At 35.8% G+C, this 25,419-nt stretch overlaps 2 protein-coding genes across 2 annotated transcripts in view; both read left to right on the top strand.

The window, feature by feature from the left end:
* LOC18780227 (protein ROOT HAIR DEFECTIVE 3 homolog 2) lies at nt 261–7,277 on the top strand. The gene is made up of 21 exons (XM_020561268.1): nt 261–444; nt 531–597; nt 705–807; nt 895–965; nt 1,155–1,229; nt 2,773–2,818; nt 2,903–2,968; nt 3,071–3,145; nt 3,226–3,288; nt 3,392–3,445; nt 3,611–3,769; nt 3,862–3,930; nt 4,025–4,116; nt 4,623–4,701; nt 5,237–5,402; nt 5,468–5,592; nt 5,713–5,975; nt 6,057–6,153; nt 6,244–6,414; nt 6,498–6,602; nt 7,024–7,277. The coding sequence occupies exons 1-21, from the start codon at nt 297–299 to the stop codon at nt 7,120–7,122; spliced, it is 2,193 nt and encodes a 730-aa protein (XP_020416857.1). The 5' UTR covers nt 261–296; the 3' UTR covers nt 7,123–7,277.
* The window catches only part of LOC18780771, a 42,720-nt gene continuing 25,886 nt past the window's right edge, over nt 8,586–25,419 (top strand). Inside the window, exons 1-32 of the mRNA XM_020561267.1 lie at nt 8,586–8,992; nt 9,081–9,135; nt 9,230–9,332; nt 9,418–9,485; nt 9,633–9,704; nt 11,059–11,104; nt 11,189–11,254; nt 11,358–11,432; nt 11,496–11,558; nt 11,669–11,722; nt 11,936–12,085; nt 12,164–12,232; nt 12,324–12,415; nt 13,058–13,136; nt 13,662–13,827; nt 13,900–14,024; nt 14,145–14,407; nt 14,491–14,587; nt 14,680–14,850; nt 14,934–15,038; nt 15,787–15,855; nt 15,948–16,039; nt 16,693–16,774; nt 17,290–17,455; nt 17,526–17,650; nt 17,771–18,033; nt 18,117–18,213; nt 18,304–18,474; nt 18,557–18,661; nt 19,414–19,482; nt 19,571–19,662; nt 20,332–20,413. Coding sequence (XP_020416856.1) covers nt 8,845–8,992; nt 9,081–9,135; nt 9,230–9,332; nt 9,418–9,485; nt 9,633–9,704; nt 11,059–11,104; nt 11,189–11,254; nt 11,358–11,432; nt 11,496–11,558; nt 11,669–11,722; nt 11,936–12,085; nt 12,164–12,232; nt 12,324–12,415; nt 13,058–13,136; nt 13,662–13,827; nt 13,900–14,024; nt 14,145–14,407; nt 14,491–14,587; nt 14,680–14,850; nt 14,934–15,038; nt 15,787–15,855; nt 15,948–16,039; nt 16,693–16,774; nt 17,290–17,455; nt 17,526–17,650; nt 17,771–18,033; nt 18,117–18,213; nt 18,304–18,474; nt 18,557–18,661; nt 19,414–19,482; nt 19,571–19,662; nt 20,332–20,413 — 3,480 coding nt within the window. The 5' untranslated portion in view covers nt 8,586–8,844. The remainder of the gene's footprint in view (nt 8,993–9,080; nt 9,136–9,229; nt 9,333–9,417; nt 9,486–9,632; nt 9,705–11,058; nt 11,105–11,188; nt 11,255–11,357; nt 11,433–11,495; nt 11,559–11,668; nt 11,723–11,935; nt 12,086–12,163; nt 12,233–12,323; nt 12,416–13,057; nt 13,137–13,661; nt 13,828–13,899; nt 14,025–14,144; nt 14,408–14,490; nt 14,588–14,679; nt 14,851–14,933; nt 15,039–15,786; nt 15,856–15,947; nt 16,040–16,692; nt 16,775–17,289; nt 17,456–17,525; nt 17,651–17,770; nt 18,034–18,116; nt 18,214–18,303; nt 18,475–18,556; nt 18,662–19,413; nt 19,483–19,570; nt 19,663–20,331; nt 20,414–25,419) is intronic.

Genomic DNA, 25,419 nt, shown 5'->3' with positions numbered 1-25,419 from the left:
CGGAAAGAGTAGTTAGGTGGCGAATCCTAACTTCAGTTCCTCTGTGTACATTTTTTTTCATTTACTCTGTTTGTTTGCTCTTCAAGCAAGAAGCTTCACTTCTTCTTTTTTTCTTTTTTGTCAAAAAGCAAGAAGCTTTACTTACTCAGAAGAATAAGGCTTGAGTTCAAAGGAAGCATAGAATCTGGGTCGTCCTGCTCTTCAAGTTTGTATAAGTCGGTGCTTGAAAGTTGGAGCCTTTAAGGCTGCCATATTTGGGCTCTCAGAGTTGGAGATTTTGAGAGAGTATTGTATTGATGGAGGAAGATTGCTGCGCCACGCAACTCATCTATGGAGATGGTGAGTTTAATGCTGATGGGCTCGACAGGTTCGTCAAGGAAGTGAAGCTTGCTGAGTGTGGAGTCTCCTATGGTGTTGTTGCCATCGTGGGTCCTCGGAGCAGCGGTAATTAAATGAAGCTTTTTTACTTTAATCAATTTAATTGATTGAGCTTGAACAATATGAGGTAATTAATTACTATGAAATCACAGGGAAGAGCACTTTACAGGACCATTTGTTCAACAGTAAGTTTAGGGAGATGAATGCAAACAGTGTAAGGTTAGTTTCTGAGCTTTTCAGGTGATCATATACATACTCAATTTGCTTTTTTGTTTTTTTTGGTTTTTAGAATAGGGGATATATATGTGTGTATCTATTTACTTCAGGAGCCAAACTACGAAGGGTATATGGATAGCCAAGTGTGTTGGCATTGAGCCTTGCACGATTGCCATGGATTTGGAGAGTACTGATGGCAGCGAGAGAGGCCAGGTAATCAGCTTTTTGTTAAAACCCCTTTTTTTCAAAAAATCAGATTTAATCGCTCTTCGTGCTTCCTGCAATTATATTCTTTTCCAGGATGATACTGCATTCGAGAAGCAAAGCGCCCTATTTGCCCTGGCAGTTTCAGACATTGTGCTGATAAATATGTAAGCATGTTGTTTGGTTATCTTGGAATTACCTGGCTAGTAGCCTACCTTACTTTGCATAGTTTGTTTTAGCAAGACAAAGTTGGTTTGAAATTGGTTTTCAACGTCTATAATCCTTGGAAAGAAGCTTTTGATATCATTTCTTTCTTATGAAGTGTTTAATTAGGACTTTGCCTTTCATGAAAACAGCAAAGGCTATTCAAATTATGCACTCATAATTAATGCTCCTCAACCACAACTGATGAGGCAGGAAATGTTCAAAAGGTGCGCTTTCTAAAATATACATTAAATCATATATATCAATCATATGCATGCTAGTTCATAGTTCTATTGACTAATTTTCAATAAGCTTTAACATAAAATACATATTAAATACAATCGAAAAACACATAGTATCCGTACAAATTGGCCTGGACACCTCATGGTACTTACGAAAAAAAAAAATACACATAGTATCAAAATGAAAATATACTCATAATTGAATGTGTATCTATTTTAGAGGTATGCTTCAGGCGGCTATAACTAGCTCCCTTTATTGCATGCCACATGGTGATAGAATTTCAAGAACATTTAAAATCAATAAAAATCACTCTTTTCTCGTTTTACCCTCCCACACAATTAATGCATGAATTTTCTCACCTACTTCTGCCCTTTCATTTCTCTACCTGTTTAAAACTCGTATTATACATGTATATATTTTTTCATAATACTTCTACTTTCCGTACATGTCTTAAAAACTCGGTAAAATATAAGTTTTTTTTTTAAAAAATAAATGTATACACGTACATACATATTTTTCACGTTTAATATATGTTTTTTTTTACAAAATTTTGGATAATACATAAAAAAATCTGCATATTATACCCGTATTTTTCACATATGTTGGATGAAAATAATATATATTAAAAGTTTTAAATATATTATATAGTGGCCGAACTTTTCAGTTGTATTTTGCCAAAATTTTGCCGAATAAAAAACAAGTATGTACTTTATTCGTACTTTTCCGGTTCTGTATTTTACTAACTAGATTATCCACCCCAATGAACAAAAATCCAGCATCGATCCCATCTTCTTTCTCAGATTCCATCTTCTAGAAATTGATTCTTTTACTAGGCAAATAATAAAACAGGGAATCCACCCTTTTTGGTAACACTGTTGGCACATGCACTACAAAAAATAATAATAATAATAATGTGGCAATAGTCACTATTATTTGGTGACATTTAGTTACCAAAAAGGCCATTTTCACCAAATGTCACCAAATTATGGTTACTGTTGCCACTTATTTTTTGTAATGTCTTTTTGTTTTTTTTAAAATAAAAAGTTCTATGGTTGTGTTGGAGTTTTTGCCCCCTGGTTCAGAAAAGAAGATCTATGTTTGGTTGAGGCGAAAAATAGTGAAAAACAAATTCTGATTAAGCAAAACCCAGTTTTAATCTTTTCATTTTCCGATTGTTTTTTCCTTAAGAAATTACTAACTTTCATTGTTAAAAAGAACAGAGGCTAAAGAGAAAGAGGGTGGATATAGAAAAAGGTTTAGGAATTTTATGGGTTCAGAAGGAGAGAGTTGTGCACAATATTTACTTGGGTTTGGTGTTCAACCTGGAGCAATTGGTTCTGGATTTTTGGCCCTTGAAGAAGAAAAAGAAAGAGAAGAGCGTGGAGAGAGAGAAAAGGAGAAAGGAGAAAAGACAAACCTTTACTTGAAACATGACTTTTTATTGGGAAATCATGTTAATACAATTGCACATGTACATGTAATTTGAAATTAATTTAAGATATTGATTCGAGATTGTATTATATATAGGTCTCTTGACGAGCAAGACAAACCTTTTCTTGAAACATTTTTTCAGGTACTCTAGAAACATGTCTATATCTCTACTGTCTATCCAGCATTGAATCTTGGTTATTGAAACTCTGGTTTCGAATGTCTATAGGTCATGATGAGCTTTGGCATCCCCCGTAAAACGATGTTTATGTTTGTTATACATGATAATTCAAAGGTCTGGGCATACTTTTTGAGCTTATTAACGGATTAAGTTGTCCTCGTATAATTTTCTTGTTTCATATTAACTTTTCCTTGTTTGTGGGTGTTTGTACTTTAGACCCCGTTTCAACATTGGCACCCTGGTTTGAGGAAATTTATACTGAATGTATTATTCAGTAAAGCGCTAGAGGAAGTAATTTTGTCTTCAGCACTATGTTGTTTTTATACCTTAGTTGTTTTCTTCGTATCTCTCAGATATTGTAAATTCTGCAGATATGGAATGGAGTTCCGAAGCCCCAAGCCTATAAAAGTACCCGCTTCAGTGATTTCTTTAGTGTGAGATCTCTTATATCCTTCTCTACTCTCTGACAGCTTGTGTTCTTTTTAATGTCTTCATTAAAGCTGATTGTCATTGATAACAACATTCTTGGACGTGAAGGAAGAAGTAGTTGTTATGCCTAGTTATGAAGAGAAGGAGAAGTTTAAGGAGGAGGTAAACTCTCTACTATCAGAAGGATTGTATATGTATATTAATAATACATGAAGAATTTCTTGACGTCCTTAGTATCAAGGGAAACATTTCTTATATTTCCTAAGTAAATTAATTCATTGTAAAAGTTTACTATGATACTTACGGGTTATGGCCTGTATCATGCAGGTTGCTCAACTGAGGCAGCGGTTTTCCCATTCTATTTCTCCAGGAGGGTTTGCTGGTGATAGAAGGGGTGTTGTCCCTGCCTCAGGATTTTCCTTTAGCGCACAACAGATTTGGAAAGTAATCAAAGACAACAAGGACCTGGATCTTCATGCTCACAAGGTTTCTTAGTCTCTTTTCTTTCCGTTTAGAAAATAATTTGTGGTCTTCACTTCTCATATGCATAGAACATATACTGTTAATGATTTAATTAGGTTATGGTTGCCACTGTTCGGTGTGAAGAGATTGCCAACCAGAAATTTAATAAATTGATCAATGATGGGGTATGTACTCATTTATCTCCATTTTTGAGATTTTTTTAAGTATAATATGATCAAGAAGGTTTTATTGGTCATTCCTTGGATGAACATGATTTAGGGTTGGTTGGCATTGAAAGAAGCTGTCCAAACTGGTCCTGTACAAGGTTTTGGTAAACGGCTTAGCTCCATTGTAGGCACCTATCTTTCTGAGTAAGTTCCACTCTGGTTTAAATATGTTAGTTTAAAATTCCAAAGGTGAACTATCTGTGCTTGTAATTTTCGTATAATAAATGATGAAAGGAAAGGGATTTGGTGGAACATCTAAGTAGGATAAGAATCATTATGAACTCATTGTATCGTCCATAATAAGGGAGATGTTGAATTAGTGTATGTCCATTTTATGCTTCTAATATGAATAAGATGATATTAGAGACCAGAGTTATAGTAGTTTTACAGTGTCTGTTGGATTGACCACGTATTCAAATAGGTTTCAATTCACTTTTCACATGCCACGAAGTCTGTCCACTATGTTTTGTCTGACCAGTAAATCTAGCAAGTAGTGTTTCCGTGTTAACAGATTCTGAAACGTGTATGTGTCTACTTATTTGTGTGTGCGCTTTCTATACATTGAAGTTTTTATTGTTAGTCTTGTATCGGCTTGTATTGTTTCTAGTTCTGACTTTATTTGAATGATTGGTCTTGCTTGTGCATCATAGATATGACATAGAGGCCATCTACTTTGACGAAGGTGCAAGGAACTCAAAACGACAACTGTTGGAGTCAAAAGCGTTGGATGTATGTCTACTCTCTTTGTCTCTCTAATTTAACAGAGATTTTAGTTAGGTTTTCAGTTTCTTAGAAAATCCTTGGTAATATGGAGGTCGTGAGTAGTAGTGGTTTTTCAGTTTTAGAAGCCTCCAAATTATTTTCAATACCACATTACTCACTTGGTTCCCGGGGCCCCTATCTCAAAAGGAGGGGCATGATAATGAAGTGGATTGACAGCCTAAACTTTCTCCCTCAGGTAGCCCCATCAAAAAGCCTAATTAACAACATCATTACTGAAGCATGACTCCTTCTAATTAGTTACCAAAAGCTTAGATTGACAAAACTCACTCTGAGACATTGAATGGACAAATGGAGTTTCCTTTTTATGTAATACTTGAAAGTAGCATTGCCTGATGTTTATAGTTCAGATTGTCTTTAAACCTGAACTTATTAAAGGGTGGCTTGGATTTGGTGTGGTGGGTTCTGAGAATTCACAACAGCCACCGATGTCAGTTATCATGCCTATTTTAGCTTAAATCTCGCTTTGCTCTTAATTTTCCAGTTTGTTTACCCTACGTACACAACCATGTTGGGACATGTACGTTCTAAAGCGCTTGAAGATTTTAAAGTGAGGTTGGAAGAATCGTTAAACAAAAGAGAAGGATTTACTTCATCTGTTCGTACCTGTACTCAGTCTTCCATGCTTGAGTTTGACGAAGGATGTGCAGGTAATTAACATGTTTGTCCACCAAACAACCTTTGTTATTAGTATTACTTAACATGTTTCTTTCAGATGCGGCCATACAACAAGCTAATTGGGATTCTTCAAGAGTTCGCAAAAAACTTCAACGTGATATAGATGCATATGCATCATCCGTTTGTAGTGCAAAGTTGTCAAAATTGAATGGCAACTATGAGGTAATGTTCTGATAATCTATTATATTCTTGGTTATTATATGTCTTAGAATACTTTTAAAGTTATGTTGATAATCCATTGTTACTCAAATTTCTTAACAAAAATAACCTTTAATTTTTCAGAAACAACTGTCTGCATCTTTAACGGGACCAGTAGAAGCTCTACTTGAAACTAGTGGCAAAGACACTTGGGCTTCAATAAGAAAACTTCTTAATCGTGAAACTGAATTTACAATATCAAAGTTTTCAGCTGCAGTTGCCGATTTTGAGTTGGACAAAGAAACAATTGCCCAACTGTTACAACATTTAAGGGATTACTCAAGGAATGTGGTGGAGAAAATTGCAAGAGAAGAGGCTACAAAAATTATGATCCACATGAAGGATCGGTAGAGGACTTATTGTCAATTTATTTTCTCTTCTTTTTTCATTCATTTTGGTTGCTTATCATTTATGTTAACATTTCTCAGGTTTTTCACAGTCTTCAATTATAACAGTGATTCAATGCCTCGGGTTTGGACAGAGAAAGTAGACATTAGAAGTATTACGAAGGATGCTCGCTCTGCGGTAATCATTGGGAACTTTTATGAAAGAATATTATCTGTCTCTTTGTGTTAAAGTGGAATTTCAGTGTCTTTTATTATATATTTCTTGCAGTCTATGAAGCTTTTGGCCGTCATGGCTGCTATCCGCTTGGATGAGAAGCCAGATAATATTGAAAAAGTTTTATTTTCTACTCTGATGGATGGAATTGTTAGTGTTTCATCTTCACAAGATAGGAGAATAGGAGCTTCTGCAGACCCTCTTGCCTCAAGCACTTGGGAAGAGGTACCATTTAATGGGTTTTGGTTCATCTGTATACGTTTTCTATCATCAAACTGGTTTCTTATTAAAGATTAACTCTGAACTAGGTTTCTTTAGAGAATACCTTAATTACTCCAGTGCAGTGCAAGTCCTTGTGGGTAGAGTTCAAAACAGAGACTGAGTATAGTGTCATTGAAGCTATTTCAGTGCAGGTATATTTTATAACTTCTCTTACCTTACGCTTAACTTCAGTAGTTTAATAGTTTCATTATTATTTAAGCACTGCTGCATCAAGAATAAATGGATTTTATGTTTCCTAAAACTTTTGTATGGATTTGAATTATGGAGATCTAACTAGTAGAAACTTTGAAATATGATGTGTGCATTGTGTATGACATTTGGTATGGAGTTCTTATCTATGCAGATTGGATTTGGTTTAGTAGTGAAAAGAGAAACATTGTATATATGAAGTTCCGGAAATTATTGAAACACTTAATATTGAACAATGAGCTAACTCTTGATTTGGTAACGGCACCCGGCATCCTAACATTTTCAACCTATCTTTATGTTTAGAAGCTCAATCCAACCCTGCAAATGTAATGTATATGATGCTGTTTGCTTTTGTATTCTTAGGAGGCTTACAAGCGAAGTAACAACTGGTTGCCTCCTCCGTGGGCTATTATGGTGATGGTCGTTCATGGTTTCAACCAATTTATGCTCCTTTTAAAGTAATTATGGCCGTTCGGAGTACTAAGTTTGTGCACATTGTTAATTATTTGGAATTCCCAACTTGCTTGTATATACTGTTCCTTTTCTCTTCAAATGAAACAGTGGTCATATTTGTTGCATCTTTTTTTAGAATAAACGGAAGTTTTTTTATTGACAAACAAACAAAAGTATAAATAACGTTGTGTCTAATACGGGTAAATCTTGTGGAGTCACCAAAACACATCAACATGTTTAATTGATCTAGAGAGAATCAGGGACAACTCAAAGATGACTAAAATCCCCAATTAAGCAACTAGAAGTACATGTACTCAAACTTGCAATCCAGATGAGCCGTGCAACCACATCAACAAAAAATTTGTATCGAAAGCCAAAGCAAAATAGAAATAAAACAACCTAAAGATAAGACAAACCACAAAAAAGTTTTAAAGAGTTCATGAGAATTATTAGACTTGAATAGATGAAAGAGTAGCGCTTCACATCCTCCATAGCAGCCCAAAGAGAGACAAAGGGCCATAACGGCTATCACAAACTTGACACAACCTGACATCTTCCATATATGTGTTGGTCAAAAAAGATGATGACTATTTCATAACGACAACATTGTTTCACGGCGACTGCTTCCGCATCACAAAACAAAAGAACAACGAAGGTGGGGAATGGAGGGAAGGAGAAGAAAGGGGATGAGGAGATAAAACATGCACCTAGGTGTACATACATGGTACATTAAGGCATAGCTTGCACAACATGTACGGGTCACTCTCTCGTTTTCTTGCGAGGAGAGCGAATAGGTGGTTAGGATTACTTGGATCTGCAACTACAAGATTGTATTCGCCCAGCAAACAATAATACTCATCAAAAGAACATATTATCTTCAAGCAAGAAGCTTTACTTACTCAGAAGAATAAGAAGGCTTGAGTTCAAAGGAAGCATAGAATATGGGTCGTCCTGCTACCAACAAGACTTCATGTGGCTGTAAACAAATAAACCAAGAATAAAATTTGAAAAGCCTTTTTTTTAGAAGCATAAAAAAGTAAAATGTACACTTCCCTCCCATGACATAATTTCCAATTTCGAGAGGATTAACTAAGCGGTTTGAGTTGCATTCATGTAAAAATACCATCTAAATTAATTTAATAAAGACTAACCATCCTTCTTTTTAAATTCTTATATTAAAATTAAAATTTATTTTTTCCCATAATTGCTAAAGCAGACTTGGCATATTAAATTAGATAGCTAGCATTATTCAACATGTCAAAACTTTTATTTATTAAATTCGTTTAATCATGTATGCATCAGCAGTACCTTTCCACAAAAGTAATTCCTTTGTTTTACTACTAAATTAAAAATACTAATATGAACATCCATGCTCGACCCAAAAAAAACAGTTTAAAATTAAAAATAGTTATATTAATTATAAGGTAGTAGAGAGAGAGAGAGAGAGAGAGAGAGAGAGAGAGAGAGAGAGAGAGAGAGAGAGAGGAGTTAGGTGGCGAATCCTAACCCCAGGTCCTCTGTCTACATTTTTTTTCATTTACTCAGTTTGTTTGCTCTTCAAGCAAGAAGCTTTACTTACTCAGAAGAATAATGCTTGAGTTTCAAAGGAAGCATAGAATCTGGGTCGTCCTGCTCTTCAAGTTTGTATAAGTCGGTGCTTGAAAGTTGGAGCCTTGAAGGCTGCCATATTTGGGCTCTCAGAGTTGGAGATTTTGAGAGAGTATTGTATTTATGGAGGAAGATTGCTGCGCCACGCAACTCATCTATGGAGATGGTAAGTTTAATGCTGGTGGGCTCGACAGGTTCGTCAAGGAAGTGAAGCTTGCTGAGTGTGGAATCTCCTATGGTGTTGTAGCTATCGTGGGTCCTCAGAGCAGCGGTAATTAAAATGAAGCTTTTTTACTTTAATCAATTTAATTGATTGAGCTTGAGCAATATGGCGCAATTAATTGCCTATGAAATCACAGGGAAGAGCGCTTTACAGAACCATCTGTTCACTACTCAATTTGCAAACAGTAGAAGGTTAGTTTCTGAGCTTTTCAGTTGATCATATACTCAATTTGCCTTTTTTGTTTTTAGAATAGGGGCTATATATGTGTGTATCTATTTACTTCAGGAGCCAAACTACGAACGGTATATGGATAGCCAAGTGTGTTGGGATTGAGCCTTGCACGATTGCCATGGATTTGGAGGGTGCTGATGGCAGGGAGAGAGGCCAGGTAATCAGCTTTTTGTTAAAACCCCACTTTTTAAAAATCAGATTTAATCGCTCTTTGTGCTTCCTGCAATTATATTATCTTCCAGGATGATACATTCAAGGTGCAAAGCACCCTATTTGCTCTGGCAGTTTCAGACATTGTGCTGATAAATATGTAAGCTTACTACTTGCGTAGTTTGTTTTAGCAAGACAAAGTTGGTTTGAAATTGGTTTTCAACATCTATAATCCTTGGAAAGAAGCTTTTGATATCATTATTGCTTATTGAGTGTTTAATTAGGACTTTGCCTTTCATGAATACAGCAAAGGCTATTCATTTTTTGCAGACGGAATGCTTGAAAAGAAGCTGACGTGGCAGGAAGCGTACTTAAAATGGTGGGCTAGCTAAAATATACATTAAATCATATCAATCATATCATATGCATGCTTGTTCATAGCTCTACTAACTAATTTTCAATAAGCTTTAACATAAAATACATATTAAATGCAATCGAAAATATACTCATAATTGAAAGTGTAACTATGTTAGAGGTATGCTTCATGAGACTATAACTAGCTCCCTTTGTTGCATGCCACGTGGGGATAGAATTTCAAGAACATATAAAATCAACAAAAATAATTATTTTCCCGTTTTACCCTCTCACACAATTAATGCATGGATTTTCTCACCTACTTCTGCCCTTTCATTTCGCTTCTGTTTTAATACTTGTATCACTTCCATATATATATATATATATATATATATATATTTTCATAATACTCCCGTTTTCTGTACATGTCTTAATGACTCGGTAAAATAAACGTTTATTTTAAAAGCAAATGTACAATACATGTATATACATATTTTTCACTTTAATACACTTGTTTTTACAAAATTTTGAATAATATAGACAAAATTCATGTATAATACCCATATTTTTCACATATTATTGAATAGAAATAATATATATTAAAAGCTTTAAATAAATTATATTAAAATATTATATAGTGGACGAACTTTACAGTTGTATCTTGTGAAAATTTTACCGAATAAAACACGTGTGTATGTTATTCTTACTTTTCTCATTCCGTATTTTACTAACTAGGCTATCCAGCATCGATCCCATTTTCTTTCTCAGATTCCATCTTCTAGAAATTGATTCTTCTGCCAACAAATATTAAAACAGGGAATCCACCCCTTTTGGTAACTGTTGGCGCTCGATTTGTTTTTTCATAAATAATAAGTTATATGGTTGTGTTGGAGTTTTTGCCCCCGGTTCAAGAAAAAAAACGAATAAAAAAAGATCTATGTTTGGTTGAGAAGAAAAATAATGAAAAACAAAATTCTGATTAAGTAAAACCCAGTTTTAATCTTTTCATTTTCCGATTGCTTTTTTCCTTGAGCAATTACCAACTTTCACTTTTAAAAAAAACAGAGGCTAAAGAGAGAGAGAGGGTGGAGATAGAAAAAGGTTTAGGAATTTTATGGGTTTAGAAGGAGAGAGTTGTGCTAAATATTTTCTTGGATTGGGTTTTCGATCTGGAGCAATTGGCTCTGGATTTTTGACTCTCGAAGAAGAGAAAGAAAGAGAACAGCGTGGTGAGAGAGAAAAGGAGAAAGGAAAAAGACAAACCTTTACTTGAAACATGACTTTTTATCAGGAAATCAAGTCAATATGATATTACACGTATACATGTATTTTGAAAGTAATTTAAGATATTAATTGGAGATGTTGGATTATATATATAGGTCTATTTCCGAGCGAGAAATACCTTTGCTTGAAACATTTTTTCAGGTACTCTAGAACCATGTCTATATCTCTACTGTCTATCCAGCATTGAATGTCGGTTATTGAAATTCTGGTTTCGAATTTATATAGGTTGTGATGAGCTTTGGCATCCCCCGTAAAACAACGTTACTGTTTGTTATACACGATAATGCAAAGGTCTGGGGCATAATTTTTGAGCTCATTGACGGATTATGTTGTCCTCGTATAATTTTCTTGTTCCATATTAAATTTTCCTTGTTTGTGGCTCTTTGTACTTTAGCCCCCGTTTCAACATTGGCACCCTGGTTTGAGGAAATTTATACTGAATCTATTATTCAGTACAGCGCTAGAGAAGGTAATTTTGTCTTCAGCACTATGTTGTTTTCTTCGTATCTCTCAGATATTGTAAATTCTGCAGATATGGAATGAAGTTCCGAAGCCCCAAGCCCATAAAAGTACCCGCTTCAGTGATCTCTTTAGTGTGAGATCTCTTATATCCTTCTCTACTCTCTGACAGCTTGTGTTCTTTTTAATGTCTTCATTAGAGTTGTGTTCTTATTGTCATTGATAACAACATTCTTTGACGTGAAGGAAGAAGTAGTTGTTATGTCTAGTTATGAAGAGAAGGAGAAGTTTAAGGAGGAGGTAACCTCTCTACTATCAGAAGGGTTGTATATGTTTATTAATTTACGCGTGTGGTAGCATCCACTGCAGGGTTGTATATATACATTAATAATATATGAAGAATTGATAGACGTCCTTCCTATCAGGGAAAACACAGTTCTTATATTTCCTAAGTAATCCATTCATTGTAAAAGTTTACTATGATACTTACGGGTTATGTCCTGTATCCTCCAGGTTGCTCAACTGAGGCAGCGGTTGTCTCCAGGTATGTTGTTTGCTGGTTATAGAAGGGGTCTTGTCCCTGCCTCAGGATTTTCCTTTAGTGCACAACAGATTTGGAAAGTAATCAAAGAGAACAAGGACCTGGATCTTCCTGCTCACAAGGTTTCTTAGTTTCTTTTCTTTCCGTTAGAAAATAATTTGTGGTCTTCACTTCTCATATACTATTGATGATTTAATTAGGTTATGGTTGCCACTGTTCGGTGTGAAGAGATTGCAAACCAGATATTCAATCAATTGACATATGATACGGTATGTACTCATTTATCTCCATTTTTTAGATGCTTGTAAGTATAATATCAGGAAGGTTTTATTGGTCATTTCTTGGATGAACATGAATTAGGGTTGGTTGGCATTGAAAGAAGCTGTCCAAACAGGTCCTGTACAAGGTTTTGGTCAAAGGCTCAGCTCCATTCTAAGCACCTATATTTCTAAGTAAGTTTCACTCTTGTCTAAATTCGTTAGTTTAAGACTTCAACCAACAGGTTGGTGACAAAATCTTTCTGAAGGGCGTCGAAAGGATTTGGTCGCTTAAAGGTTTTTGTGACGAAAATAAATTTTCCTCGCCTGTAACTTTCGGCCATGAGTCTTCAGCGACAGCCTAGCGACAAAATATTTTATTATCCATAAACTGCTTTCAAATAATCCTTTTATCTGTATTTTTTTTATCACGCTTTTTGTCTGTAGTTTTAGGTAGTATGTTAAAATGAAATCATTGTATGTATATAATAGTCGAAATGTTGAATTAGTGTATTTTTGTTTTATACTTCTGAAATATCAATATCAGATCCTATTAGAGCCCCACATATCTACTATTACCTCATAGTTATAGTAGTTTTACATTGTCAATTGGATTGACCACTTATTCAAATAGGTTTGAATGCATTTTCCATATGTTACCTAGCAAGTACCAAGTAGTGTTTCCGCGGTGACAGATTATTAAACGTGTATGTGTCTGCTATTATTTGTGTGTGCGTTTTCTATGCATTGGAAGTTTTATTGTTAGTGTTGTATGGGCGTTTGTTACTTCCAGTTCTGACCTTATTTGTATGTCTTGATCTTGCTTGTGCATCATAGATATGACACAGAGGCCATCTACTTTGACAGTGGTGCATGGTACTCAAAACGACAACTTTTGGAGTCAAAAGCTTTGGATGTATGGCTACTCTCTTCGTCTCTCTAATTTAACAGAGGATTTAGTTAGGTTTTTAGTTGGTTAGACAATCCTTGGAAATAAGGAGGTCGTGATTTGTAGTGGTTTTTAAGTTTTAGAAGCCTCCAAATTATTTTCAATACCACATTACTCGTGTCCCCAATCTCAAAATGAAGGGCATGATAATTAAGTGGATTGGCAACCTAAACTTTCTCCCAGGTCCCTATCAAAAAGTTCTATAATGTGCAACAAAACATCACTCCCTAAACATGACTCCATCTAATTAGTTACCAATACCTTAAAGTGACAAAGATCACTCTGAGAAACTGAATTGAAAAATGGAGCTTGCTTGTTATGTAATAATCGAAAGTATTATTGCCTGATGTTTATAATTCATATTGTCGTTAAACCCAAACTGATTAAACGGTGGGTTGGATTTGGTGTGCTTGATTTTGAGGATTCATAGCAGCAACACGTACTGATGCAAATTATCATACTTCTAATCTCGCTTGGCTCTTAATTTTCCAGTTCGTTTACCCTGCACACACGACCATGTTGGGACATGTACGTTCTAAAGCACTTGAAGATTTCAAAGTGAGGCTGGAGCAATCGTTAAACGAAGGAAGAGGATTTGCTTCATATGTTCGTATCTGTACTCACTCTTCCATGCTTGAGTTTGACAAAGGATGTGCAGGTAATTAACATGCTTGTCCACACTAAACAGAACCTTTGTTATTAGTACTACTTAACATGTTTCTCCTTTCAGATGCTGCCTTACAACAAGCTAATTGGGATGCATCAAGAGTTCGTGAAAAACTTCAACGTGATGTAGATGCACATGCATCATACATTTGTAGTGCAAAGTTGTTAGAATTGATTTTCAACTATGAGGTAATGTTTTGATAATCTATTAAAGTGTTGGTTATTATATGACTCAGAATACTTTTAAAGTTATGTCAATAATTTGTTGTTACTCAAATTTCTCAATGAAAATAACCTTTAAATTTTCAGAAACAACTGTCTATATCTTTAACTGGACCAGTAAAGAGTCTACTTGTAACTGGTGGAAAAGACACTTGGGCTTCAATAAGAAAACTTCTTAATCATGAAACTGAAGTTGCAATATCAAAGTTTTCAACTGTAGTTGCTGATTTTGAGTTGGACAAAGCAACAATTGCTAAAATGTTGCAACATTTAAGGGATTACTCAAGGTATGTGGTGGAGAAAAAAACAAGGGAAGAGGCTACGAAAATTATGATCCACATGAAGGATCGGTAAAGGACTTGTTGTCAATATATTTTCGCTTCTTTCTTCGTTGTCATTTTGATTGCTTATCATTTCTGTTAAAATGTCTCAGGTTTTCAACAGTCTTGAATTATGACAGTGATACAACGCTTCGGGTTTGGACTGGTAAAGAAGACATTACAAGTATTACCAAGGATGCTCGCTCTGCGGTAATCATTGGGAACTTTCATGGAAGACTAGTTATCTGTCCGTTTGTGTTAACGTTTTATTTTAGTTTATGAAGCTTTTGTCTTTCTTGCAGTCTATGAAGTTTTTGTCTGTCATGGCTGCCATCCGCTTGGATGAGAAGCCAGATAATATTGAAAAAGTTCTCTTTTCTTCTCTAATGGATGGAGCTGTTATTGTTTCATCTTCACAAGATAGGGAAATCGGAGCTTCTGTAGACCCTCTCGCCTCAAGCAATTGGGAAGAGGTACCATTTAATGTGTTTTGCATTATCTGTAAACTCTGTATCTGATCAAACTGGTTCCTTATTAAAGGTTAACTTTGAACTAGGTTTCTGCAAAGAATACCTTAATAACTCCAGTTCAGTGCCAGTCCTTGTGGAGGCAGTTCAAAGTAGAGACTGAGAATAGTGTCACTCAAGCTATTTCATCACATGTATGTTTTATAACTTCTCGTACCTTACGCTTAACTTTAGTATGTTTTCATTGTCATTTAAGCAGTGCTCCTTCAAGAATAAATGGATTTTGTTTTTCCTAAAACTCTTGCATGAATTTAAATTTTGGAGATATGAAATATTGGTGTATTTTCTTACTAATGCAACGGCAACTAGTAGTATAAACTTGGGAATAGAATGTGTGCATTGTGTATGACATTTGGGACGAAGTTCTTATTGATGTTGATTGGATTTGGTTAGTAGTGAAAATAAAAGAAACATCGTATCTATATGAGGTTCTGGAACATATGGAAACACTTATGTCTTGTTTGGGATAGCTTCTCTAGGAAGTATTTCTGCTCAAAAGTGCTTTTAAATAAAAATTCCAAATGCTTCCTGGAAAAGCACTTAAAGCGCTTCTAAAATTTTTGCCAAACAAGCACTTTTAGCCCTTCTAGATGCACTCCCAAGTAGGTCCTTAATATTGAAAAATGAATAAGTCTTGTCTGGTGCTTTTCCTTCTAAATGAAAATTGATTATTTTTTAACTATATATTTTTTTTCCTTGTATTTTTCACTAGAATATATTTTTTTCACATCTTTTTAGTACGCCTTGAAAGGCATAAAAAACTTACATCTTATGTTTCTCACGGGAGGTAAAACGCACCAGCTTAGGCCTTAGCATTTTCAAACTTTTCTTCTCATACGCATAGAACATACACATAAGTAATTCTGTTACTGATTTAATTAGGTTATGGCTGCTACTGGTCGATGTGAAGGGATAGCCAACCAGAAATTCAGTCAGTTGATCTTCGATGAGGTATGTACTCATTTATCTCCGTTTTTTAGATGCCTATACTTAATATGATCGAGAAGGTTTTATTATTCATTCCTTGGATGAACATGATTTAGGATTGGTTGGCATTGGAAGAAGCTGTCCAAATTGGCCCCGTACAAGGTTTTGGTAAAAGGCTCAGCTCCATTTTAAGCAACTATCTTTCTAAGTAAGTTTCAGTTTGATTTAAATATGTGAGTTCAAAATTCCAAAAATGAACAGGGAGCAGTTGTAACTATCTATGTTCATGATTTTCCTATAAATTAAATTATGAAAGAAGGGGGATTTGGTGGAACATCTAAGTAGTAGAAGAAAAACTATGTTTCCTTTCTTTTTCCCTTTAGCTAGCATTGTACTTTGGACCAATTTTGTTTTTTTTAATCTTGTTCTTTAAGAAAAAACTTATGAAGTATTGTTCATCATTTGTTTCATTGTAAAAAAAGGAGATTTGGAAAACCAAATACCAGTTAAGTATAGGGTATGTCCATTTTATGTTTCTAAAATGAATCATATGCTATTAGAGCCCGTACATCTACTATTACCATAGAATCATAGTTGTTTTACATTGTCTGTTGGATTGACCACTTATTCAAATAGGTTTCAATTCATTTTTTGGCATGCTACGTGCTATGTCCACTGTTTTTTGCCTAAGCACTAAAACGAGCAAGTACGTAGTGTTTCCTTGTGAACAAATTCTTAAATGCGTATGTGTGTGTGCTTTCTATGCATTATTGAAGTTTTTATTGTTAGTGTGTTTATGGGCTTGTATTGTTTCTAGTTATGACTTTATTTGTATGTCTTGATCCTGCTTGTGCATCATAGATATGACACAGAGGCCACCATCTACTTTGACGAAGGTGCAAGGAACTCAAAACGACAACTTTTGGAGTCAAAAGCGTTGGATGTATGGCTACTCTCTTCGTCTCTCTAATTTAACAGAGATTTTAGTTAGGTTTTCAGTTGGTTAGACAATCCTTGGAAATAAGGAGGTCGAGACTAGTAGTGGTTTTTAAGTTTTAGAAGCCTCCAAATTATTTTCAATACCACATTACTCGTGTCCCTAATCTCAAAATGAAGGGCATGATAATTAAGCCTGAACTTTCTCCCTCAGGCCCCCTATCAAAAAGTTCTATAATGTGCACCAAAACATCATTCCCGAAGCATGACTCCATGTAATTAGTTACCAAAACCTGAAAGAGACAAAGATCACTCTGAGAAACTGAATTGACAAGTGGAGCTTGCTTGTTATGTAATAATCGAAAGTAGCTTTGCCTGATGTTTATAGTTCATATTGTCTTTAAACCCAACTGATTAAACAGTGGGTTGGATTCGGTGAGCTTGATTTGAGGATTCATAGCAGCGCCACGTATTGATGCAAATTATCATACTTCTAATCTCGCTTTGCTCTTAATTTTCCAGTTTGTTTACCCTGCATACACGACCATGTTGGGACATGTACGTTCCAAAGCGCTTAAAGATTTTAAAGTGAGGCTAGAGCAATCATTAAACAAAGGAAGAGGATTTGCTACATATGTTTGTATCTGTACTCACTCTTCCATGCTTGAGTTTGACAAAGGATGTGCAGGTAATTAACATGCTTGTCCACCAAACAGAACCTTTGTTATTAGTACTACTTAACATGTTTCTCCTTTCAGATGCTGCCGTAATACAAGCTAATTGGGATGCTTCAAGAGTTCGCGAAAAACTTCAACGTGATATAGATGCACATGCATCATCCGTTTGTAGTGCAAAGTTGTCAGAATTGAATGTCAACTATGAGGTAATGTTACGATAATCTATTAAAATCTTGGTTATTATATGACTGAGAATACTTTTAAAGTTGGGTCGATAATTTGCTATCACTCAAATTTCTCAACGAAAATAACCTTTAAATTTTCAGCAACAACTGTCTGCATCTTTAACTGGACCAGTAAAGACTCTACTTGAAAGTGGTGGAAAAGACACTTGGGCTTCAATAAGAAAACTTCTTAATCGTGAAACTGAAGTTGCTATATCAGAGTTTTCAACTGTAGTTGCCGATTTTGAGTTGGACGAAGCAACAATTGCCGAAATGTTGCAACATTTAAGGGATTACTCAAGGAATGTGGTGGAGAAAAAAGCAAGGGAAGAGGCTAGGAAAATTATGATCCACATGAAGGATCGGTAAAGGACTTGTTGTCAATATATTTTCGCTTCTTTTTTCGTTGTCATTTTGATTGCTTATCATTTCTGTTAAAATGTCTCAGGTTTTCCACAGTCTTCAATTATGACAGCGATTCAACGCTTCGGGTTTGGACTGGTAAAGAAGACATTACAAGTATTACCAAGGATGCTCGCTCTGCGGTAATCATTGGGAACTTTATGGAAGAATAGTTATCTGTCCGTTTGTGTTAACGTTTTATTTTAGTTTATTTTATTCTATCTTTCTTGCAGTCTATGAAGCTTTTGTCCGTCATGGCTGCCATCCGCTTGGATGAGAAGCCAGATCATATTGAAAAAGTTCTCTTTTCCTCTCTAATGGATGGAGATGTTACTGTTTCATCTTCACAAGATAGGGAAATCGGAGCCTCTGTAGACCCTCTCGCCTCAAGCAATTGGGAAGAGGTACCATTTAATGTGTTTTGCGTTATCTGTAAACTTTTTATCTGATCAAACTGGTTCCTTATTAAAGGTTAATTTGAACTAGGTTTCTTCAAAGAATACCTTAATTACACCAGTGCAGTGCCAGTCCTTGTGGAGACAGTTCATAGCGGAGATTGAGAATAGTGTCACTCAAGCTATTTCAGCACATGTACGTTTTATAACTTCTCTTACCTTACGCTTAACTTCAGTATGTTTTCATTTTCATTTAAGCAGTGCTCCTTCAAGAATAAATGGATTTTGTTTTTCCTAAAACTCTTGCATGGATATAAATTTTGGAGATATGAAATATTGGTGTATTTTCTTGCAAATGCAACGGCAACTAGTAGTGTAAACTTGGGAATAGGTTGGGTGCATTGTGTATGACATTTGGGATGGAGTTCTTATTGATGTAGATTGGATTTGGTTGGTAGTGAAAATAAAAGAAACTTCGTTTATATATGAGGTTATGGAACATATGGAAACACTTACGGCTCATGTGGAACTGCTTCTCTATGCTCATAAGCGCTTTAAAAAAAAAAAATCCAAGTGCTTCTTGGAAAAGCACTTAAAGCACTTCTAAAGATTTTGCTAACCACTGTCAGAAGCGCTTTTAGCCTTTCTAGATGCATTCCCACATAGGTCCTTAATATTGACAAATGAGCTAAGTCTTGTCTGGTGTTTTTCCTTCTAAATGAAAATTGATTATTTTTTAACTATATTATATATTTTTTTTCATGGTATTTTTCACTAGAATATATATTTTTCACATATTTTTAGTACGCCTTGAAAGGCATAAAAGGCTTACATCCTATGTTTCTCACGGGAGGTAAAACTCCTCGGCTTAGGCCTTAGCGTTTTCAAACTTTGCTTCTCATACGCATAGAACATATACATAAGTAATTATGTTGCTGATTTAATTAGGTTATGGCTGCTACTGCTCGGTTTGAAGAGATAGCCATCCAGAAATTCAGTCAATTGATCCTCGATGAGGTACTCATTTATCTCCAGTTTTTAGATGCTTATGCTTAATATGATCGAGAAGGTTTCATTGTTCATTCCTTGGATGAACATGATTTAGGATTGGTTGGCATTGGAAGAAGCTGTCCAAATTGGCCCCGTACAAGGTTTTGGTAAAAGGCTCAGCTCCATTTTAAGCACCTATCTTTCTAAGTAAGTTACACTCTGGTTTAAATATGTGAGTTCAAAATTCCAAAAATGAACAGGGAGTGGTTGTAACTATCTATGTTCATGATTTTCATATAAATTAAATTATGAAGGGAGGGGGATTTGGTGGAACATCTAAGTAGAAGAAGAAAAACTATGTTTCCTTTCTTTTTCCCTTTAGCAAGCATTGTACTTTGCACCAATTTTGTTTTGTTTAGTCTTGTTCTTTAAGAAAAAAAAACTTATGAAGGATTGTTCATCATTTGTTTCATTGTAAAAAAAGGAGATTTGGAAAACCAAATACCAGTTAAGCATAGGGTATGTCAATTTTATGTTTCTAAAATGAATCATATGCTATTAGAGCCCATACATCTACTATTACCATAGAGTCATAGTGGTTTTACATTGTCTGTTGGATTGACCACTTATTCAAATAGGTTCAATTCACTCTTTCGCATGCTACGTGCTATGTGCATTGTTTTTTGCCTAACCACTAAAACGAGCAAGTACGCAGTGTTTCCTTGTGAACAGATTCTAAAATGTGTATGTGTTTGCTTATTTGTGTGTGTGCTTTCTGTGCATTATTGAAGTTTTTATTGTTAGTGTGTTTATGGGCTTGTATTGTTTCTAGTTATGACTTTATTTGTATGTCTTGATCCTGCTTGTGCATCATAGATATGACACAGAGGCCACCATCTACTTTGACGAAGGTGCAAGGAACTCAAAACGACAACTGTTGGAGTCAAAAGCGTTGGATGTATGGCTACTCTCTTCGTCTCTCTAATTTAACAGAGATTTTAGTTAGGTTTTCAGTTGGTTAGACAATCCTTGGAAATAAGGAGGTCGTGATTAGTAGTGGTTTTTAAGTTTTAGTAGCCTCTAAATTATTTTCAATACCACATTACACACTCGTGTCTCAGGAACCCATCTCAAAATGAAAGGCATGATAATGACGATTGGCAGCCTAAACTTTCTCCCTCATGTGGCCCTATGAAAAAGTTGTAAAATGTGCAGGAAAACATCATTAACGAAGCATGACTTCTTCTAATTAGTTACCAAATGCTTAGATTGACAAAGCTCACTCTGAGAACTTGAATTGACAAATGGAGTTTCCTTGTTATGACTTGAAAGTAGCATTGCCTGATGTTTATAGTTTAGATTGTCTTTAAACCAGAACTTATTAAAAGGAGGGTTGGATTTAGTGTGGTGGGTTTTGAGAATTCATAACAGCCACTAATGTCAGTTATCATGCTTATTTTAGTTTAAATCTCCCTTTACTCTTAATTTTCCAGTTTGTTTACCCTGCGTACACAACCATGTTGGGACATGTACATTCTAAAGCGCTTGTAGATTTTAAAGTGAGACTGGAACAATCGTTAAACAAAGGAGAAGGATTTACTTTATCTGTTCGTACCTGTACTCAGTCTTCTATACTTGAGTTTGACAAAGGATGTGCAGGTAATTAACATGTTGGTCCACCAAACAAAACCTTTGTTTTTAGTACTACTTAACATGTTTCTCCTTTCAGATGTTGCCATACAACAAGCTAATTGGGATGCTTCAAGAGTTCGCGAAAAACTTCAACGTGATATAGATGCACATGAATCATCCATTTGTAGTGCAAAGTTGTTAGAATTGAATTTCAATTATGAGGTAATCTTATAATAATCTATTAAAATCTTGGGTATTATATGACTTAGAATACTTTTAAAGTTGTGTTGATAATATGTTGTTACTCAAATTTCGTAACGAAAATAACCTTTAATTTTGCAGAGACAACTGTCTGCATCTTTAACTGGACCAGTAGAGGCTCTACTTGAAACTGGTGGAAAAGACACTTGGGGTTCAATAAGAAAACTACTTAATCGTGAAACTGAAGTTGCAATATCAAAGTTTTCAATCGCAATTTCCGATTTTGAGTTGGACAAAGAAACAATTGCCAAAATGTTGCAACATTTAAGGGATTACTCAAGGAATGTGGTGGAGAAAGTTGCAAGAGAAGAGGCTACAAAAATTATGATCCACATGAAGGATCGGTAGAGGACTTGTTGTCAATATATTTTCTCTTCTTTCCTTGTCATTTTGGTTGCTTATCATCTATGTTAACATTTCTCAGGTTTTTCAGAGTCTTCAATTGTGACAGTGATTCAATGCCTCGGGTTTGGACTGAGAAAGAAGACATCAGAAGTATTACCAAGGATGCTCGCTCTGCAGTAATCATTGGGAACTTTTGTGAAAGAATATTATCTGTCTTTTTGTGTTAAAGTGATATTTTAATGTCTTTTATTATATATTTATTGCAGGCTTTGAACCTTTTGTCAATCATGGCTGCCATCCGATTGGATGAGAAGTCAGATAATATTGAAAAAGTTCTCTTTTCTTCTCTGATGGATGAAACTGTTACTGTTTCATCTTCACAAGATAGGAGAATAGGAGCTTCTGCATACCTTCTTGCTTCAAGCACTTGGGAAGAGGTACCATTTTATGGATTTTGGTTCATTTGTATAATTTTCTATCATCAAACTGGTTTCTTATTAAAGGTTAACTCTGAACTAGGTTTCTTCAAAAGATATCTTAATTACTCCAGTGCAGTGCAAGTCCTTGTGGGGAGAGTTCAAAACAGAGACTGAGTCTAGTGTCACTGAAGCTATTTTAGCGCAGGTATATTTCATAACTTCTTTTGTATGGATTTGAATTATAGAGATGTAACTAGTGATGTATATGTACTTGGAAATGTAATGGGCAAGTAGTTGTAGAAACTTTGAAATATGATGTGTGCATTGTGCATGACATTTGGGATGGAGTTCTTATTCATGTAGATTGGATTTGGTTTAGTAGTGAAAAAAAGAAACATTGTATATATGAAGTTCCGGAATGAAACACTTAATATTGGAAAATTTATGCATGCTAATATTTTCAACCTCTCTTTATGCATGCTAACTCTTGACTAAGTAACGGCAAGTTTATGCATGCTAACATTTTCAACCTATCTTTATGTTTAGAAGCTCAATCCAATCCTGCAAACGTAATGTATATGATTCTGTTTGCTTTTGTATTCTTAGGAGGCTTACAAGCAGAGTAACAACTGGTTGCCTCCTCCGTGGGCTATTATGGTGATGGTCGTTCATGGTTTCAACCAATTTATGCTCCTTTTAAAGTAATTATGGCCGTTCAGAGTACTAAGTTTGTGCACATTGTTTAATTATTTGGAATTCCCAACTTGCTTGTCCATACTGTTCCTTTTCTCTTGAAATGAAACAGTGGTTATATTTGTTGCGTCTTTTTTTAAGAATAAACGAAAGCTTTTTATTCACAAACAAACAAAAGTATAAAGTAATGTTGTGTCTAATACGGGTAAATCTTGTGGAGTCACCAAAACACATCAACATGTTTAATTGATCTAGAGAGAATCAGGGACAACCTAAAGATGACTAAAATCCCCGATTAAGCAACTAGAAGCACATGTACTCAAACTTGCAATCCAAATGAGCCGTGCAACCACATCAATAAAAAATTCAACCTGCATAATATACATAATAATATCCCAACCAGCAGCATGCTTCCAACAAACAACAATACATACTAAAATGGCCTCCGACCTCTAAGTAAAACCTAACATGGGCAATAACAGAGCATCTAACGGATTTAATTTACAACAACAGTTGAGTAGAAAGAAATTACTCAAATCCTAATCTATCGATGTACGGTTCGGCCCTCGAACACCGCTTGCAAACTTCCTGTAGCGACTACTGTCTGGGGAGCGCAAAACAGAAAACATGTGAGTGGACAAAACAAAGTTGGCATTTAAGACAACATAATAACCCCACCGTGTAAAAATAATGCTCAAGACATGCAGGTTCATAATTCATAATCAAATGCTCAAAAACATTTTTCTCTGAAACCCATTGAACCCAAAAATCACTCAAACCACAAACTTCATTCCCAAATTTGTACTGCTCTTACCAACCCACTGCATATACTCTAATTGCTTTACACTCACACCTATATATAGATATAAATATATAAATATAAATATACAATATAATCATCACACTACCTAGGTACCGGGGAAACAATCCAACCGGGAGATTGTTTGGCTAGCCCACAGGATTTCCTGGTGCTATCCCGCGTCTAGGGATGAGCGGTCCAACCAGGGGACGAAACTCCATAGCTCACACGCCGTAAATACCAACGCCACGTGTAGCTCCAATACTAAGTCCTACGCGTGCAGACTACATCATCACACACCGGAACTACCAATGCCATGTGTGATGATTCCAAGCAATGTACATAGTCTTCCCATACGCCGGAACTACTAACGCCATGTATTGGAAGTGTCTCACACGCCGGAACTACCAATGCCACGTGTAAGACTAATAATCAAGGGATGGTACTTACATAGTGTAATCATACATCTTCTCTCAACAACCCCTCATACTCAAATTCTTCCACAATCTCACCTCAACAACCCAAGTACCCCACATATAGACAATATAGCTAGAATTTTCCAAAATCCATATAAATATACTCACGATACTCAAATATGTCTAAACCCAAAATATATTGTCAAAGCTTATAAGGACATCAAATTCAACAACCGAATATATATTATATCCCATATACCATTTAAAACATATGTATAAATCTTTCATCAATAAAACCATGCGTATTATTGAAAACAAAGTCCACTCACAAATAGTCCCAAGCTGCCCGACCCTGAGAGGGTCCCGCCTGCTGTGTACGATCGATCGGAGCACCTATTTCGAGATACGAACCCTTAATTAATAAAAAATCACTTTGAAACGGGAGTCACAAAATAACATTTAAATCCCCAAGTTCCCGGTGCGTGTACTTAAAATGAGATATCCTAAGGTCCGACTACAGGTTAGGAATTACGTCTTGCAGGTGTGATCCGAAAGGGACGGTCGGATCGCTCACAATTTGACGGTTATCGTTAACCCACAACTTCGAATTATTGACTCGGAACATCCGGGGCTCCAATTCATGACCCATGAATTCCTACACGATTCTAAGAGTTCCTTGATTAACATATTTTAATTTGGAAATGATTCAATGGTCAGAACCTATCAACCTAGATAACGCACAATATGCGAAATTCGTTCGATAGTCAAACGACGTCCGAATCAAAATCAGAGCACACCTACGCGCTTGTGATAACACAAGGATTACAACATATCGAAATGTGGCTTCACCACCCTTGCCCACACGCCGCCACACGCGTCGGCTGCTTGTGGGTGTGTAAAGTAATTTTCGGCGACGGAAAAACTCCACACCACCGCTCACCCTTCCTATCCTAGATACTTCTAGAGGCAAGAATCACTTTATTCAACTACGAGAAGGTCCAATTTGGATGGCAACAGGCCAGAATTTCACTTTGAAATCCTGCAAAAACCTAGGTTTCAAAATCGGTTTCCAAAACTCAAAATCGATCAAATCCTATGCAATAGACAGCTAGAACTCGGAAAAAAAGTAAGAACCCTAACCTGTTTTACCGAGATTGGGCGGCGGAGGCGGCGACGCAACGACGGAGAAAATCTCCGATTGAACCAGTCGATATTGCCGGCGAGATTCGAGTTTTTCGATCGGGAAACTGGGGGTTTGGGTTTGGGGCTTCGAGAGGAGTCGATCGGGACCGGTCCTGACCCTTGTCGTGGTCGGAGCTGAGAGAATTAAAGAGAGAGAGTGATCGGGTCGGGGAGAGAGAGAGAGGAGAGAGAGGGATGTGAGCACGCGAGGAGAGAG

Source organism: Prunus persica, chromosome G4 (assembly GCF_000346465.2).
Source record: "Prunus persica cultivar Lovell chromosome G4, Prunus_persica_NCBIv2, whole genome shotgun sequence".
NCBI classification, from domain to species: domain Eukaryota; kingdom Viridiplantae; phylum Streptophyta; class Magnoliopsida; order Rosales; family Rosaceae; genus Prunus; species Prunus persica.
The sequence above is the reverse complement of the archived record's forward strand: the minus strand, read 5'-3'. Positions and strand labels throughout refer to the sequence as shown.

What these genes read in the sequence shown, in the direction of transcription:
- LOC18780227 (XM_020561268.1), top strand. Translation starts at nt 297, where the DNA reads ATGGAGGAAGATTGCTGCGCCACGCAACTCATCTATGGAGATGGTGAG. An exon ending in CGTGGGTCCTCGGAGCAGCG is followed by an intron (nt 445 to 530) that starts GTAATTAAATGA and finishes ATGAAATCACAG; the next exon opens with GGAAGAGCACTTTACAGGAC. An exon ending in AGGAGAAGTTTAAGGAGGAG is followed by an intron (nt 3,446 to 3,610) that starts GTAAACTCTCTA and finishes TGTATCATGCAG; the next exon opens with GTTGCTCAACTGAGGCAGCG.